This window comes from Tachysurus vachellii, chromosome 1, assembly GCF_030014155.1.
Source record: "Tachysurus vachellii isolate PV-2020 chromosome 1, HZAU_Pvac_v1, whole genome shotgun sequence".
Taxonomy (NCBI): domain Eukaryota; kingdom Metazoa; phylum Chordata; class Actinopteri; order Siluriformes; family Bagridae; genus Tachysurus; species Tachysurus vachellii.
The window spans coordinates 23,587,224-23,604,188 of record NC_083460.1 but is presented as its reverse complement, the minus strand read 5'-3'; the positions used below and the strand labels follow the sequence as shown (position 1 = coordinate 23,604,188).

At 39.1% G+C, this 16,965-nt stretch overlaps 1 protein-coding gene across 1 annotated transcript; it reads left to right on the top strand.

Moving 5' to 3' along the window:
- Positions 1 to 197: 197 nt before the first annotated feature.
- Positions 198 to 14,757, top strand: npepps (aminopeptidase puromycin sensitive). Its single transcript, XM_060878372.1, has 23 exons — positions 198 to 576; positions 4,254 to 4,338; positions 5,255 to 5,332; positions 5,559 to 5,680; positions 6,131 to 6,238; positions 7,039 to 7,239; positions 7,334 to 7,430; positions 7,544 to 7,577; positions 7,726 to 7,840; positions 8,251 to 8,415; positions 8,966 to 9,070; positions 9,228 to 9,288; positions 9,749 to 9,858; positions 10,067 to 10,130; positions 10,754 to 10,893; positions 11,043 to 11,177; positions 11,297 to 11,516; positions 11,608 to 11,750; positions 11,918 to 11,974; positions 12,089 to 12,196; positions 12,753 to 12,908; positions 13,099 to 13,146; positions 13,273 to 14,757. The coding sequence occupies exons 1-23, from the start codon at positions 454 to 456 to the stop codon at positions 13,417 to 13,419; spliced, it is 2,622 nt and encodes an 873-aa protein (XP_060734355.1). The 5' UTR covers positions 198 to 453; the 3' UTR covers positions 13,420 to 14,757.
- The last annotated feature ends 2,208 nt before the right edge of the window (positions 14,758 to 16,965 follow it).

Below are 16,965 nucleotides of genomic sequence, written 5' to 3'. Positions count from 1 at the left end.
GGAAGAAAGAATAATTTTGAAAGGCATTTCAGTAAACATTATTAGTAACCAAGTGGTACTTTTATGGTAATATAATATCTTAGCTTATTTATTTATTTATTTTCATGTTTATCTTCAGACCTAGTTTCAAGACATTAAAAACAGTATCAACCAGCACGCGCTCGAGTGTACTGAGGGGCTCCTTTGCGTGATTACGTCATTCCAGATCCAGAACGCGCACGTACACACTGGCTGCTGTTTGACGACGGGAATCACTTAGCAGCAAATCCAGCTATTTTATGTTGCTGTTTCTGAGCCGTCAAGTTTCTCGCTCTGTCTCGGTCGTTCCACAGGTCACACCGACGCGCTCTTATTCTGCACTCGAAGCCTGTTTCTTTGTCTCTAAGAGCGAGTAGACCCATAGTTCACTGTTGTACGCTTTCTGCTGACGCTACCGCCCGAACTCGAGTCAGCATGCCTGAGAGGAGGCCCTTCGTCCGGCTGCCTACTGACGTTTACCCCGTTAATTATGCGCTGTGCTTGAAGCCCGACCTGATTGACTTCACTTTCGAGGGCAAGCTGGAGGCAGGGGTGGAGGTAGGACTTGCTTTTTAATTCAGCTACTTCATAAACCCTGTTCGAATTCATCTAAACGTGTAACGGGTTAGTGAACGTCCACAGTTACTACACTCCTGCTGCTAAAGCTAACTAGCTCGAGAGGCTAATCGGTTAGCATGTTAGCTTAGCTGCTAGCCAGGTTGCCTCGAGCGAGTTAAGAGAAAGTATATATACCTAGTCAACTAGTACTATGTATCGCAGTAAGTTAGCTAGTTAGAATAGTTAGTAAAGCCATTTATTAATACCCGTACTGTCTATATATAGTATGTGTTGTCTTGTGTGGTCTGTTTTGTCTTGTAGTCCAAGCTAAATGTATAGAATTGTGTTATTTATTTCTGTATAGTCAGAAACAGCTGGAACCAAATTCTTTGTGTGGGTCAACAATAAACTTGATTCTGATTCTGATGTCTCTTTTCAACACGTTAGCTTCAATAACATTGGGGTATTTCAGCCTACTAGATACTATCAGCAGAATAACCTGCTAAGTTTGTTTGTTTGTTTTCTGGTACATAAGTCATTTAACCTGTAATAAGTCTAATTACAGGTTAAGTCTAAGTCTAAAAATCTGTCTTTTTTTTTTTTTTTTAGGTAGTTTATTTGTTGTTTGTTTGCTTGCTTTAACTCTTTAATTTATTAATTTATCCTAGTTTATAAGGGACAGTGTAATCTGAGAGAGTCAAACTGAACAGCTTTCCTGTCTAATTTTATTCAGTTTACTTTAAAGCTATAGGATTTTGTTTATGCATCTGTGATCATGATCAGTGTGTTTGAGTGAAGCACAAATCCTCTACGTTCAGATTATTTTTTTTCACTCTGTCACCTCTGAGTAACCATCGTGTTCCTGAGTGTTTTGTATCAACACTTCAAATATACAATTTATACTACAAACAAGCAAAGGATTTCTAGTTTTTCCCTTGGAAAGCATATCTGATAAAGGAAACTACCTGTTCTGCATGGACAGGTAACCATTCAGTTGGCCCGGAAATGAAAAACGTAAAAAAAATAGGTTTTGTTTCGCAGCTTCTTATATTTTTCCCTTACTGTTAAGTACACTGATAAGATGGAAGATCTAAAAAAAAAAAAACCACAATTTCAAAATGGAAACGTTGACACGAATTCATGGCTTTTATATGAATTTTAATGGACAAACAGAAGACCCATTCATGGAGTTAATCATATGGGGTTTTTTTTTAGCTAAAGATTTTGGATTTTAAAAATGGACACACAGCTTTCTTTCTTTAGGACCAGATGCTGATCATTTTTAAGTCCAAGTGATGATGATGATGAAATTGTTATGAAAACAAACTTTGGTGTTTTTAACATGCTCACGTTTGGCTCCTACAACAAACTTGGGTTCGGTCTTAGTTCCACGCTTCTGTATTTTACCGTTTTGTTGTGCTTTCTATTTTTAGTCCACACTGACAGCTGCATGATTGTGTGATGACAGAATGTTTTGAGCAACTAGGCAAAGCTCAGAAGTGTGGCATTGATTTGTTGAGTATGGATTCCTGGGTCTTTATTTAGCAAAAGGAGTTTTGTTGCATTTCAGCATTATAAAAAAATTTTGGTTTGTTTGTAGGCCACCACACTGGCCCGCGTCGAGCTGCTTTTGCTTTTCAACCCCATTGTGAAATTTCCCCTGCTGGGCTCAGCATGGCCTCTCTGTGCTATGAGATTAACTCTATCTCCATAATGCTACAAACCCTGATTATTCAAACTGAATACACTGCTCGTTCATCACATGTACAGGTTTCTATGTGTGACGGGAGTAATTTGCTCTCCTGACTTTCAGGAATGTACAAAAATTTTAATTCTGTTTAGTTTCATATATTGCAATTGGAGGCTAAAAAACATTAGATCCGTTCACAGCTAGGTAGGTTATGTAGGCTTGGATATATCGATTGTTTCTTTCCCTAAGTACAACCATCGTTCAGGCCTGAGGGAGGAATCTCTCATATTTCATGGCAGTATTTTTGCATTAGAGGCTTGTGAAGAAATGAGCTGCAAAGAGGGATTTGTATGTTGGTAAACTAACTAACTTAAAGTTTGGCTTTATTACAATGCCACCACAGTTATCTAACCATCTCTGTTGCCAGGCCTTCTTTCACTCCCCTCTGTTCTCGGTCAGAGGAGTTATTCTTTGATTTATGAGCTAAGTTAAAGGTGATATAAGCTTAAAATAAGACATGATCGTGTGTGTGTGTATTGACAGCAATCATATATGGAGAAAGATAATAAAAAAAATAACAATTGAGTACATGTTAAATTCTGTTCCTTTTCTGAACTTGTGTCCTAGTATAAGAATTTATTGAATTCATTTTGTTAGATATATAATTTTTTTTTTATTTGGCGTCAACCATGTTTGCCTTACACTGCAGTTGGGGTTCAAATCGTGCTTCTGTTCTGTGTGTGGAGTTTGCATGTTCTCCCTTGTGCTGTAGGAGTGTCCTCTCCCAGTCTAAATACATGCGTTGTAGGCTGTATGTATGTGAGATTGTGCACTGTGATTATTTGGCACCTTGTTGATGGTAGCTATCCCTTGAGATAGACTCTCAAGTTCTCCATACAAATGAATGGATTTCTTTGTGTTTCTGTCAATCATTTCAATCGGTGTCCTCACCCACCACGTGAATAGTGCACATTAAGCTTTATAGATCATGTGTACATGCCTGGTTCTAACACCAGTTGATTCGAATACTTTAAGACTAATGGCTTCACAAAGGCAACATATGGTAGTGGATCTGAGACTCTTGGCTGAAAATGCCGGTCTGGATGAGAGCCTGTTTATTATGGAGCCTCTGGCTGACAGTTTGTTCCATTTTGCTGCAAATTCAGATCAGTCATATATTTTATTAAATAATAGATTTTAAAAGAGCATGTTTTAAGTGTTATTGCTCTATGATTTGTATCAGATGTTATAATGCATGTGAATAAACAAAGTCTTAAAAATAAACAGAACACAGAGAATGCAGAGTCAGTATCAAATATGCTAATAGATCATTTTATTTTAAAAAAGAAAAAAAAAGTTAAAAGGAAAACCATGCTACCTTGTGGTATAACCGAGTGTTCAGACGACAGTGTCCGAGAACTCCTGTAGGTCAAAGAAGGTGGATAGCTCTTTACTCTTGAGTCTTACAGTACACCTTGTTTGAAATGATGTATTTACAGTTTGTGGCCTTCATGGGTCTCACAGGAAGCTTGTGATGGTCCTAAACCTCCCTCATTAGAAGAGCTCGATAGCACAGATGGCTGCTGTGTGGAAGAAGAGTTGGTTTGAAAATGAAAAGCAGAAATGAATTAAAAACAAAAGACAGTTATGGGAGGAAAACAAGCTTAAGCATTTTCCCATTTTTTTAAAATGTATTTATTATTTATTTTAAACACCGATTACATCTGTTTGGTTAGTGAGCTCGGTTTCTGTTGGTTCATGGTATAGCCTTCAGGTGTGTATAAACAGAGCAGATGTCAGCAATATGCCATGTGACTGGCAGAAGCAGCGCATTCCTGTCATTCTGCTGAAATTCGGTGCTTACTGAATAAAGCAGCCATGCCCTACAGGAATTTGTTTTCCGTGACCGAAAACATGTTCGGTTAATTAAGTTTGTGTATGTGTATAGTTTCATCTCTTAATATTACCTTTAATTTGTTTTTTGCAGGTTACACAAGGGACAAATCAAATTGTGATGAACTGTGCCGATATAGACATAATCACTGCATCTTTTGCACCAGAAGGAGGGGATGGTAAGTGTGTAATTTTTATTACAGCTGCTGTAGTTACACCGTGTGTGCATGATTTAACTTTCTATGTTTGGGCTAGATTCACAAATAAATATTCACAAATTCCACTGAGTAGTTTAACAATCAATAGAAGCATGAGCATATTATTATAATCCTATTTTATATATTATTTACAAATAGAAAAAAACGATTACCTGTATTCATGTTGAGTCTATGTACCACAGTGCTCAAATCTGATTGGTCAGAAGATTTGAACAGTATTTCTGGCTGTAACATGAACAATTTAACAAGTTAATATTAATGCATTTATTCTAATAGTTAATAGTAACAGCTTACACACAGGGACTTGGATAGCAGACTTAAGCTCTACTTAAACGATGGCTTATGAAAAGTTTATTTAACTTTTTAAGGAAGCCCAGGACCAGCTTTAGGACAGAGAAGATTACTCTTTTCAGTTTACTAGTAAAATGACAGAGGTGATTTATTTATTTATTTTTTTGAGCAAGTGATTCAGTCCAAGAGAGAAAAAGTAATCTGAGGGAGTTGGGTCTGAGACTGAGGGAGAGATAGCAATCGATAAAGGAACAATTTGGTAGTGACATTAACTCTAACTGTAAAAAAGAAATATTGGGGAATTAGGATTAAAGGCAACAAAACCATGGGACTGGGCAGTTTGTCCACTCCTGCTAGCAAAATGAACAAAGAAATTACTTGGGTATATATTTTGATATTCCTTACTTTTTATTTCTTTTTTTAATTTGCTTAAATTTGTTTTTTTTAAATGTAAGAAGAGCTATATTAGGAAACAAAATAAAAAATAAGTACAAAAACAGTACAAAAATAACAGATAAATGGCATGCAGATGTTCATCTTTATATTATGATATAAGTAACATTTTTGTTTCCTTGTTTCTGTGTAGAAATTAGTGCTACAGGATTTAACTATCAGAATGAGGACGAGAAGGTCACTTTGTCTTTCCCCAGCGTTCTTCAGAAAGGTAAACACCACAGCACCCTTCTGTGAACGAGGCTCTGTTACAGCTGTGCTAACAGTCACAACGTAATCAGTTGCTATAGTTGTTCTTTCAGCTGCTGCAAAAAACGGCTAATTAGCCTGCTGACAAAAGTTCTTGTTATTCCATTGTGTTATCACACAATCATATTCCTCCCATGTCCTACTCTTTGTCTGGTTTCCGAATCTAAACATTTTCTGCACGTTTTTAGGGTCCGGGATGTTGAAGATTGACTTTGTTGGAGAGTTGAATGACAAAATGAAAGGTTTCTACAGAAGTAAATATACGACTTCGTCAGGAGAAATCCGCTATGCAGCTGTCACACAGTTTGAGGTAACTCAACACGCAGCAAGTTTCTTCATTTCCTTCATTTGTGGTCGGCATTTCCAGGACTTGTGTTTCTTACTTGCATCAGGTTCATGATTAAGTAACATAGACATTATAGGACTGTTTTATTGGTAATAAGTAACTACATTTCTCTTGAACAAACAGGGAAGAGTGGTTTAAATTTAACAGCAATGAGGAAAGAAAGGTAGAATGAAGATTTTAATGCTCGTGTTCACACTCGATACAGTGTGTGTCTATAATATCAGCTTTTATTTCATTTCAGCTCTTGTTTATGGTTCATGTTACCAACCACACACAAATGGTTCAAGCCCCCTCTCTCCCCAACTCTCCCCCTCCCTCCTCTCTCTCTCTCTCTTGCACTCGCTCGCTCTCTCTTGCGCTCGCTCTCTTTCTCCCCCTCCTTTCTCTCTCTCTCTCTCTCTCTCTCTCTCTCAGGCCACGGATGCTCGCCGAGCATTCCCTTGCTGGGACGAGCCAGCTATCAAAGCCACCTTTGACATCACCCTTATTGTCCCCAAGGACAGAGTAGCCTTGTCGAATATGGTATGTGAAGTTTCACCCCACTTCTCTGAAAACAGATGGCCACTAACGTTCTGTGCATTCAGTTGCGTTCTTTCTCCCAATACGTGTCATCTGTCACTTGCTAGCACTGAGGAAAAAGCACAGTGCTAATTATTTTAATCCTAGGTTTAGATTTGGTGCTGGATCTATAATGTATCTGAGCTACTGATTGATTTCAGCGTGCAGGATTTTCACACGTTTTGTCATTGGTTAAATACATGACTGAAAATGGCTTTGAATCTTGACTTATGATTATGACTTATTTTTAAAATCCACCCATCATACTGTAAAAAAAAAATATGAGCTAGTTTAGTAACAATGGCAACATTTTTAAACTGCAGTGTGTTTCCAAAAAACATGATCATGTATATTCATAGCTGCATGCTATTTTAATTTAAATAAATGTGAGTTGTTCCCTGGACTGTTTTCCTGCATTGATAACATTATATAAATACAATAAATGTTTTCCTAAACTACATAAATAAATGTCTTGTTTGTGAAAACCTTTTTCATACATTTCCTATATAAGCGCTGTGTAAAGACAGAGCGTAATGGCAGTTCGGCTCTGGTTTCACTCTTGATTTTCAGAGCGCATGCTAATTACAGCAGTTAATGGAGGGAATGCAGGCATAGCTGGGAGATGAAAGCTTCCTTTTCCTCTAACCTATTAAGCTATTTTGGAACACTTTCCCTTTTTTTTTTTTTTTTTTTTTTTTTTTATGGTTGGGGAAAAAAATCTTTCACTTTGGCCTCAGACACTATTGTACTATTGTACACTGTAGAACGTCATCGATCGGAAGCCGTACCCAGAGGATGATAGTCTCGTGGAAGTAAAGTTCGCCACTACACCCATCATGTCCACCTACCTGGTCGCGTTTGTCATCGGCGAGTATGATTTTGTGGAGAGTCAGTCGTCCGATGGCGTGACAGTCCGTGTATACACTCCAGTGGGGAAAGCGGAGCAGGGCAAGTTTGCTCTGGAGGTAAGCAGCTTTTTCTGTCTCCTTCTGTCTTTGCTTTACAATATTTCAATTTAGTGTGTATTTAAAAATCTTCTGTCTTTTCATTTCTGTTTAGGTGGCTACTAAGACCTTACCTTTCTACAAAGACTATTTCAATGTTCCTTATCCGTTGCCTAAAATTGATCTAATAGCAATTGCTGATTTTGCTGCTGGTATGTAGTTTATTTATTTGTTTATTTATTTATTCATTCATTCCTCCTTTTCCATGTGATGATTATAGAGTCTTTATGATTTTTCATAATTTTTTTTTTCTTCATGGCTTTAGGTGCCATGGAAAATTGGGGCCTCGTTACCTACAGGTAAAATAAATGCTTGTTAGTATAGAGAGTTTTTAAGCCGTGTAATTTTTGATGATAGATTTGAGCTTTTGATAATGGTTCATAGATGGAAAACCTGCAGTGTGTGTGGTGTTTTTTTTATTTATTTATTTATTTTTAAATGTTTTAGGGAGACTGCTCTACTTATTGACCCAAAGAATTCATGTGCGTCGTCACGTCAGTGGGTGGCCCTGGTGGTAGGGCATGAGCTGGCACACCAGTGGTTTGGGAATTTGGTTACTATGGTGAGTGTGTGAACTCCGTAACCGTGATGACCTCACAAGTGCTTATTACTGTCTGCGGAGAACATGCTTAGAGCATTTTTACAAATATTTGTTCAGTCCAATTCATGATTATTTTTTTGTTGTTTTTAGGTTGTGTTATAGGTCTTTTATTTTTCTTATGTATCTGTTTATAGTGTTCACTAGAAGTGCCACTATGATGTCTTTCATTTATTATTTTCATTGTGAAAATCAAACCAGAGTTTGTGCAACTAGAAATACAAAGATTCTAGCCTAAACATTAAATTTGCTGATTTACTTCCAAAAACGTTCCCTTTGTTCTTAGTGTGAGTTCACTGTAGTAAGCATCATGTGACCGCATTAGCTTGTAAATGGGCCTGGATTCCATTCACTGATAGAAGGTTATTCTGCAGGAATGGTGGACCCATCTGTGGCTTAATGAGGGCTTTGCGTCATGGATCGAGTACCTCTGTGTGGATCACTGTTTCCCCGAGTATGACATCTGGACACAGTTTGTATCTGCAGACTACACCAGGGCTCTGGATCTGGATGCTCTTGATAACAGTCACCCAATTGAGGTTTTTCTTCTTTTTTTTTCATCCCCTCCATGTCTCAGAACCTCATGTACTGCTCTATAATAACCGAAACATTCGCTTTGTTCTCGTTTAGTATCCAAACAGTAAATCTGTCTGAATTACATTTAATTGCAATTTGTCTTAGCTTCTATTATTATTTTACAATAATTACACTGTTGATTAAATCCTGATGGCATGTAATGAGTAATCGTTGTAATTATGTAGTAGAAGCAGCTTTTAATTTGCTTGTTCACGTTAACCAGTGTTAAGGGATTGACTTTGAGTGTATAGTGCAGTGACTCTAAAGCTTACTAATTTATAAATGCAACTCTGACTCGTATTTAATTTAATACGATGTCCGATGATCTACATTGTTTACTTTGTAATAGAAAGTCTTGGTGAATATAGAAGACATGTTTATTTGTAGCATTGCACCAGTGTAGCCTACTTCTGTCTTTGCAGAGGCAGATAAGTTAACACGTTACCACACCGAGGCCTGGATTTAGAACTCGTCGAAATATGAGTTTGTGTGTTTTTGTGTCCTAAATGGCAGGTTAATGTAGGGCATCCCTCAGAAGTGGATGAAATCTTTGATGCCATATCCTACAGCAAAGGTGCTTCTGTTATTCGCATGCTGCACAATTACATAGGAGACGAGGTACGAAAATATCCCGAGCATGGGAACTATTCACTCTTCCACAGCTTGGACACACAGTGCTCTAATTTGACCTACTTATAGTTTAGCCATTAATTAGGAAAAGGTCTTAACCAGTGGCCCTTTGTACATCTGATTAACATTTTTTTTGTGCTTGTAGGATTTCAGAAAGGGAATGAACACTTATCTTTTAAAGTTTCAAAACAAAAATGCATCCACAGGTATGTGTGTGTGTGTTTTATTATAATATGTAAGCCGTAGGTTTTTCAAAACCCTGGCATTGATTGATCTGGCTGTCATTACTAGTCAATTATATAACAGCAAATCATCTTTTTAGATATATGAATGTAAAATTATCAAAAGTACCAGAGAAGTTCTTAATCAAAGAAACGTTTTTCTGTTTCTACCATATTTGGTTTCAGACATTTGCTCATGTGGGTCTCAAAAGTTACAGCTGTAATAGTTTTCCATAGTCATGTACTGTATTTTACATAAATAGAGACAGAGTTTAATATCTGCTTGAGCCTTCTGTTATAAGGGTGCGTCAAGTTAGCAGGGTTTCTGTTTTTTTTTTCTCAGTAGGAACTTTACTGTCTGAGTAATTGCCTATATGCTTATTGTGAAGAGATCATCTACTTCTGTCATCTGATTTCTTTTCATTTCTCTCTCTCTCACTCTCAGAGGATTTGTGGGACTGTTTAGAGCAGGCAAGTGGGAAGCCCATTGCTGCAGTTATGAGCTCTTGGACCAAGCAGAAAGGATTCCCCATTATTGTAGTGGACCAGGAGCAGGTACACTCACTTCCCTAATGCTGAAAGAGGGCAAACAGTTTTGGCACTGTGAACAAAGAACGACTAATGGACCAAGTTTGGTGCACCTCCAGTGCTTGTTTAGAAACTTTGTGAAACCTTTTTAGTCTAATGTAATAGTCCTCCTAGAAGGATTTACATATTCCTTGTTTGCAGAGTTAATTAAATACTGTGTGTGTGTTTTTTATAGCATGAAGATGATAGGGTGCTGAAGATATCTCAGAAGAAGTTCTGTGCTAGTGGACCTTATGATGGCAAGTTTCAGTTAATTTTCATTTACTATAATATTGCGGTGTTTGTAGGATATGTTATGCTAAATCCTTTATTTTCTGGGCTTGACACTCTCACTCACTCATCTTCTACCGCTTATCCGAACTACCTCGGGTCACAGGGAGCCTGTGCTATCTCAGGCGTCATCGGGCATCAAGGCAGGATACACCCTGGACAGAGTGCCAAACCATCACGGCACACACACTCTCATTCACTCACGCAATCACACACTACGGACAATTTTCCAGAGATGCCAATCAACCTACCATGCACGTCTTTGGACCGGGGGAGGAAACCCCCGAGGCACGGGGAGAACATGCAAACTCCACACACAAGGTGGAGGCGGGAATCGAACCCCGACCCTGGAGGTGTGAGGCGAACGTGCTAACCACTAAGCCACCGTGCCCCCCTGGGCTTGACACACTCTGGATTAATTAAATGTGCAATCTTTGTTTGTTGTTCAAGCGTTGGTGTGCATTTTTTTTTTCACCGGGACTGTAAAAGCTCTGCATTGTATGAAAGGAAGGAAAATAAGTTCCCAGACCTGAGGCATGGATGCTTGCTTTCCGTTTGTTCATTGTTTGTGTATGTTTTGTATGTGTGCTAGGCGAGGACTGCCTCAGCTGGATGGTCCCAATTAGCATCTGCACCAGTGAGGACCCCAGCTGTTCCAAGATTAAGGTTCTGTTGGACCAGCCTGAACTCACAGTCACCATCCCTAACCTGGGACCAGATAAGTGGGTCAAGGTCAGATCTCTTTCTCCCTGTATGTCTGCTGTTTACATTAAAGTTTCATGAACTATTTTAGCCTTTGATTGCTTTTTTGTTAATTTGGGGGGTTTTTTGGTCAGTCGAATTTTAGCACACGTGAAACATGTCCGTTCATCTCCTTGTAGCTTAATCCGGGCACGGTAGGCTTCTACAGGATCCAGTACAGCTCGGCCATGTTAGAGAGTCTGCTGCCGGGAATCAGAGATCTAACGCTGCTTCCTGTAGATCGCCTGAGCCTGCAGAATGACCTTTTCTCACTGGTAAGATCACACACACAACACTCTACTGACTACTATAACATGTCCATTAACACTTATTTCTTTATAAACTACTGTGAACTTTAATGCCGTTCATAGCAGAAAATCTCTGTCTCTGTTAGTCTCGTGCAGGTATGATCAGCACGGTGGAGGTGCTGAAGGTGATGGAGGCGTTTGTGAACGAGCCGAACTATACGGTGTGGAGCGACCTGAGCTGTAACTTGGGTGTGCTCTCCTCTCTGCTCTCTCACACTGACTACCATGAGGAGATTCAGGAGTTCATTCGGGACCTCTTTACACCCATCGGCCTGAAGCTCGGCTGGGACAACAAACCCGGCGAAGGTGAGTGTCGGGGTGCGGAGCCGCTCTTCTTTGGGCCTTCCGTATGTCTGGTAGATATTAACTTCCTGTTTTATTTTTTGGAATGGGTCAGGCCATTTGGACGCTCTCCTGCGAGGGCTTGTGCTAGGAAAGCTGGGCAAGGCAGGACACAAGGCCACGCTGGAGGAGGCTCGTAGGAGATTTAAAGAGCATGTGGAAGGCAAGCAGATCCTTTCTGCAGACCTCAGGAGTCCAGTAAGACCTGCAGAACTAAACACATTTAGTCCCTTTTCATTAAAGCGTCAACATTTTCACACTAAAAGATCTATTTGTGTCGTTTTCCCTTCAAATGCAGAAGGGAGGATTAGTGGAAGTGATTTCCATGATGTAGTATTGTACAGCCAATTTTTGTATTGTTCCAGGTTTATCTAACAGTTTTAAAACATGGGGACACCTCAACGCTGGACACTATGCTAAAGGTAATAAGGCAAGGCACTTGTCATACAGTGAAAGCTGTACTGTGTATCATAATGAGCATACAGACAGATTAGAGATGACATAATAACATGCAGTACTTAATTTCCTCTGTCCAGCTCCATAAACAGGCTGACATGCAGGAGGAAAAGAATCGCATAGAGAGAGTTCTCGGAGCAATCTCTTCTCCAGACCTCATCCAGAGAGTGCTGACTTTCTCCCTTTCGGTATGTTGGAGCACTTAATATCACACGCACTGTTTGTGGTGGCTATTTAGTTTTATTAGACACAATAGTGCAGAATTCAAGCACCTTTTTAAATGGAGATTTTGTATTGAGCTCAGTGATTTTAACTTTTGCTTGCTGATATTTTTCCACTGAAATTTAGTTTTCAATTTGCCAAAAAATAAGATGGATGGAGATGTAACACTAGAGACCATGTCAGAGAGGCTAGAATGATCAGACGGTGTGTTTTGATAGACTGAGAATTAATTCCCTACCCGCACCCTTATCATCAATTAAGCTCAATTTTATCCTGAAGACCTCAAATCCCATATCTGTGTGTTAACTTTTGTAGAAATATGTACATGTTCACAAATCTAGTATGTCAGGAAAGTCTTGGCTACCAGTCTGAGTTAAATGCAAAGCTGTTTTTCCGCCTATAAAAATAGTACTCATGAGATCAGCGCTAGACTTGCTTATAAAAACTCCTGCTTTGCTTAGCACTACCTGAAGCATTGTTGTACAGTGAATATTTATAGCGCTGCCTCTGCTGTGTGTGTAGGAGGATGTTCGTCCCCAGGACACCGTGTCCGTGATCGGTGGTGTGGCCGGGAGCAGCAAGCACGGCCGCAAGGCAGCCTGGAAATTTGTCCGAGACAACTGGGAGGAGCTTTATAACCGCTACCAGGGTGGATTCCTCATATCTCGACTCGTTAAGGTGAGCCTTTATCAAAGTCTGTTCACACATTAAACTCTATTCGAGTTGGGTTTCTCTGTGGTTATAACCATGTAAGTTGGTTGCCTTTTGCTCTTGAATATAGACTTTTTTTTTTTCCTAAGCTCAAATCAAAAAATAGTAATATATAAACTATTGACAATTTGTTTTAATGTATATTTCTCTTGTCCAGCTCACTGTTGATGGGTTTGCAGTTGACAAAATGGCTGCAGAAGTAAAGGTAAGCCATATTGATCAGGTGAAGTTATGTAGAGTGGGTCGAGTATCTCAGTCAGTACGTTGCTGTAAATGATGTCTGATTTATCGTGTAACATTAATCCTCATCTCCTCCCGTGTGTGTTCTCAGAGTTTCTTTGAGACTCACCAAGCACCAGCGGCCGAGCGCACCGTGCAGCAGTGCTGCGAGAACATTCTCTTGAACGCGGCCTGGCTCAAGCGGGATGCCGATGACATCCATCAGTACTTCCTGCAGCGCAAAGCGCCACCAGTGTGACCCCTGAACTCTGACCTCAGCCTCTCCTGACCTGCTCACTCACTCCCAACAAATCATCGCTGCCTCCGCCAGTCCACAAAGCAGAGAGCGAGAGTCTCCAGAAATTAAACAGGCTTCGTTTTTTTTCTATATTATGTGACGACGATTAAAAGCGCTGTAGTTACATCTTGCGAATTACCCCAAGAGAAATCAAGACAGAAGTGTGATGCCGAATGTTGTTCCCTGTTCTGCCTGCTGGAAACAATGCACATGCAAGAAAATTGTAGATGTAAGAAAATTCCAGATGTGATTTTCTTTCTTTCTTTTTTTTTCCCTTTAGCTTTTTTTTTTAAAGACTGTAACGCATGCATTTGATTTTTACAGTTAGCACTTACTCACTCAGACATTACTCTGCCAGACCTTTCATTATAGACACACATATACACAGTAGTATGATAACTGTGAATTGATTTTGCTCTTCCACCTATCTCTTTAAAAAGAGGCATGCTTGCAACGTTTGATATCAACGCTTTGATATCATCGGGTTTATTTCTAGACATGTATGTTTTCTGTGCAAACAGTAAGCTACTTCTTCTGCCGCGTCATCCATTATCGATGGCTGTAGCCAGTTTTATGTAGAATTACCTTGAGACGTGGCTTGGCAGGATGGGGTTAAAGGTCATGGTGTGCTTGTAAAAAGGACTTTTGACAGCAATGGCACTGATCCACGGTGCTTAAAAAGGTTCGAACAGACCGAACAGCATAAGCATGGTACTGTATGTATATCGTATAATGCAAGCATTCTTGCTGAGACCTGCAACTAATCCGATTTGTGACGTACATGATCTTTCCTTCTTCGTCTGTATGTAAAAATCCTTATTCCACAACACACTCTCCCTCTTCAGTAATTACAGAATAAGAAAATAAACTCATTTTAGACACCCCTGTATCTGGGGGAAGGAAGAAAAAAAAACATTTTATAAAGTGTATATTTAGCAGCTCTTTTAACATTGTGAGAAATGATGTAGAAGGAACATCCTGGGGCTTTTGGAATATATTAACTCTAGTTCAAATCTTGGCCCACTTTAAAGTGAACATTTACTCCGTTATTGAGCTCTGAGGCCTTAAATCAGTGAAAATGGTTTGCAGGTATAATGTATCCACACAGGAGTGGTAATTTTACTAAAATGGGCATGCAGATGTCAAGCAGACACACACAGGCTTGAGCGCGTATATTGATTAAGAATTATCTGATGTGGCTCTTAATTTTTACAGGAGATCAAAATGTCTGACTCCTTAAAACATTTGTTGTGCTTTTGTTTAAGGATCCAATCAGTGTTGATTAAAGATGAAACAAAATAATAGTCTAAAGGAGAAAGTTTGTGTGTGACTGGTTAAAAGGGTTTCTTTAAAGAAAGGTTTATTGATGCAATTAATCCATTACTATTAAATGGTCATAAAAAAAAAAATTGTAATAATATGCAAAATTTTCATTGTGTACAAGTGTCAGGTTCATGGGTAAATTTTGTTACTTTTAAGCAGCCAGATCATTCGTGCATCTCGACTACTGCTACTGTCAAAACCAGTACAAGGTCAGAGAGTGAGGTTTGTTTTTCATGTCCACAAGAAATTATTTGTGGTTATAGAGTTGAGCCTGCACATTTGGATGTACAGTAAACATTGTGTGGGTTTGGCTGAAGAAATTTGCAGAGAAACACTTTGACATTTGATCATGTATATATTACGCTTTACCTATTAACATTTTCACTACAGAAAGTCTAACTGCACAGATTTAGTGTGTTCTGCCCATGTTAACTTTCCAGCTAACTGGCCAAATGTTCCATCCCACCATAAACCTCATGACGCCACTGTCCGTGACTCGATCCCATATCGCTCCCTGTTGCAACACCTAGGGCAGGGAAACCATTATTGTATGCCCTAGGTAGTGCACTTTAATAGGGAGTGGGGATTAATTAAGGACGGAGCCTTTGTCTGACTGTGTTTCCATATTAGCAATAAACAGTCCTGCATTTCCAGGAGCCTCCAAATTTAATCACCCGAAGGCACGTTTCATTTTCCCCAGCGCACTATTGTGTTGTAGTAAAGAAGGGAGTGGTTGGATCACCACTTCGGTGATTCCCACAGTTACAACAGCAAACTACTTTTTTTATTTTTCTTTTTCTTTAAACAATTTGTGTGTTAGAAAAGGTAGAATTGTCTCAGTTAAGTTTAATGTGTAAGCACTTCAAATTTGTGTCTTATTTCTGTGTCTCAGAGACCTTTTGCTAACAATGTTTTACATATGAGATGGTTTGGACACATCAAAAGATTATTGTACAGCAATCATGAACATGGTAGAAACTATACAACAACCATTGTTCCCTTTACTAATATTACTGATATCTTTATTAATGTTATTATTACTTACTACCATGACTACTACTACTAACTACTACTATTAATTAGACAAGGAAGAAATATTTGGTATATGTTTTACATCTGTGTATCTCAATGTGCTTTACGAGTGAGTGTTAAAATTAGATAATACCCTCGACTATAACGATCTAAAATAGCAGTACACGATGGAGAACGGAACATAATTCATAAAAATGATTTAATAAAGAAAAGGGAACACTATGATATGCTTTACCATGACAGATCTACTCTACTTACTGAATAGTAAGACGTGTTTCTTAGGTTTGTGATGATATTTATGATGAGAGAACCGTTTTCTGTATTTAATATTATTTGGCCAAAAGTATGTAGACACTTGTTTGGCATCAATCATGTGTTAATATGGAGCTGTTTCCTCTTTGCTGCTGTAATAAGCTCCAGATTTCTGGGAAGGCTTTCTACTAGATGCTGGAGCGTGGCTGTGTGGATTTGTGTTCAATTGGCTCCAAGAGCATTAGTGATCCCGGGTGAGGAGACCTGGCACAAAGTCAGCATTCCATCTCATCCCAAAGACCTCATGTATCAGCATGATGATGCACGGGGGCCATATTGTTATGCTGGAACATGTTTGGGTCCCTTAGTTCAAGTGAAGAGAAATTGCAGTGCTGCAGCATACAAAGGTTATTTACATTTCTGGCATTTAGCAGATGCCCTTATCCAGAATGATTTACATTTTATTTCAATTTATACAACTGAGCAATTGAGGGTTAAGGGCCTTACTCAGGGGCCCAGCAGTGGCAGCTTGATGGACCTGGGATTCCAACTCATGATATGTTTATTGTCTTTTTAGGATTTGTGCTAAGAAGAAGTAGTTTATTTTTGTCACGCGTTCATTACAGTGCAGTGAAATTTTTTCTTTCGCATATCTCGGCTTCGGTTGGTGGTGCTGGGGCTTGAACCCCAACTTTCCAATCAACAACCTAGAGACATCTAGGTAATACTACGCCTAGTTTAGACATCCGTCCATCTAAACATCCGTCCGTGAAGCTAGCTGATCCAAAGACCACATCAGTGCCTGAATGAACATCATGAAGCTCGGAAATGTCGTGTCCAACAAACACACACAATATTTATCCTGATTGTTAACATGGTCAGAAACTGAGTAATATTCGT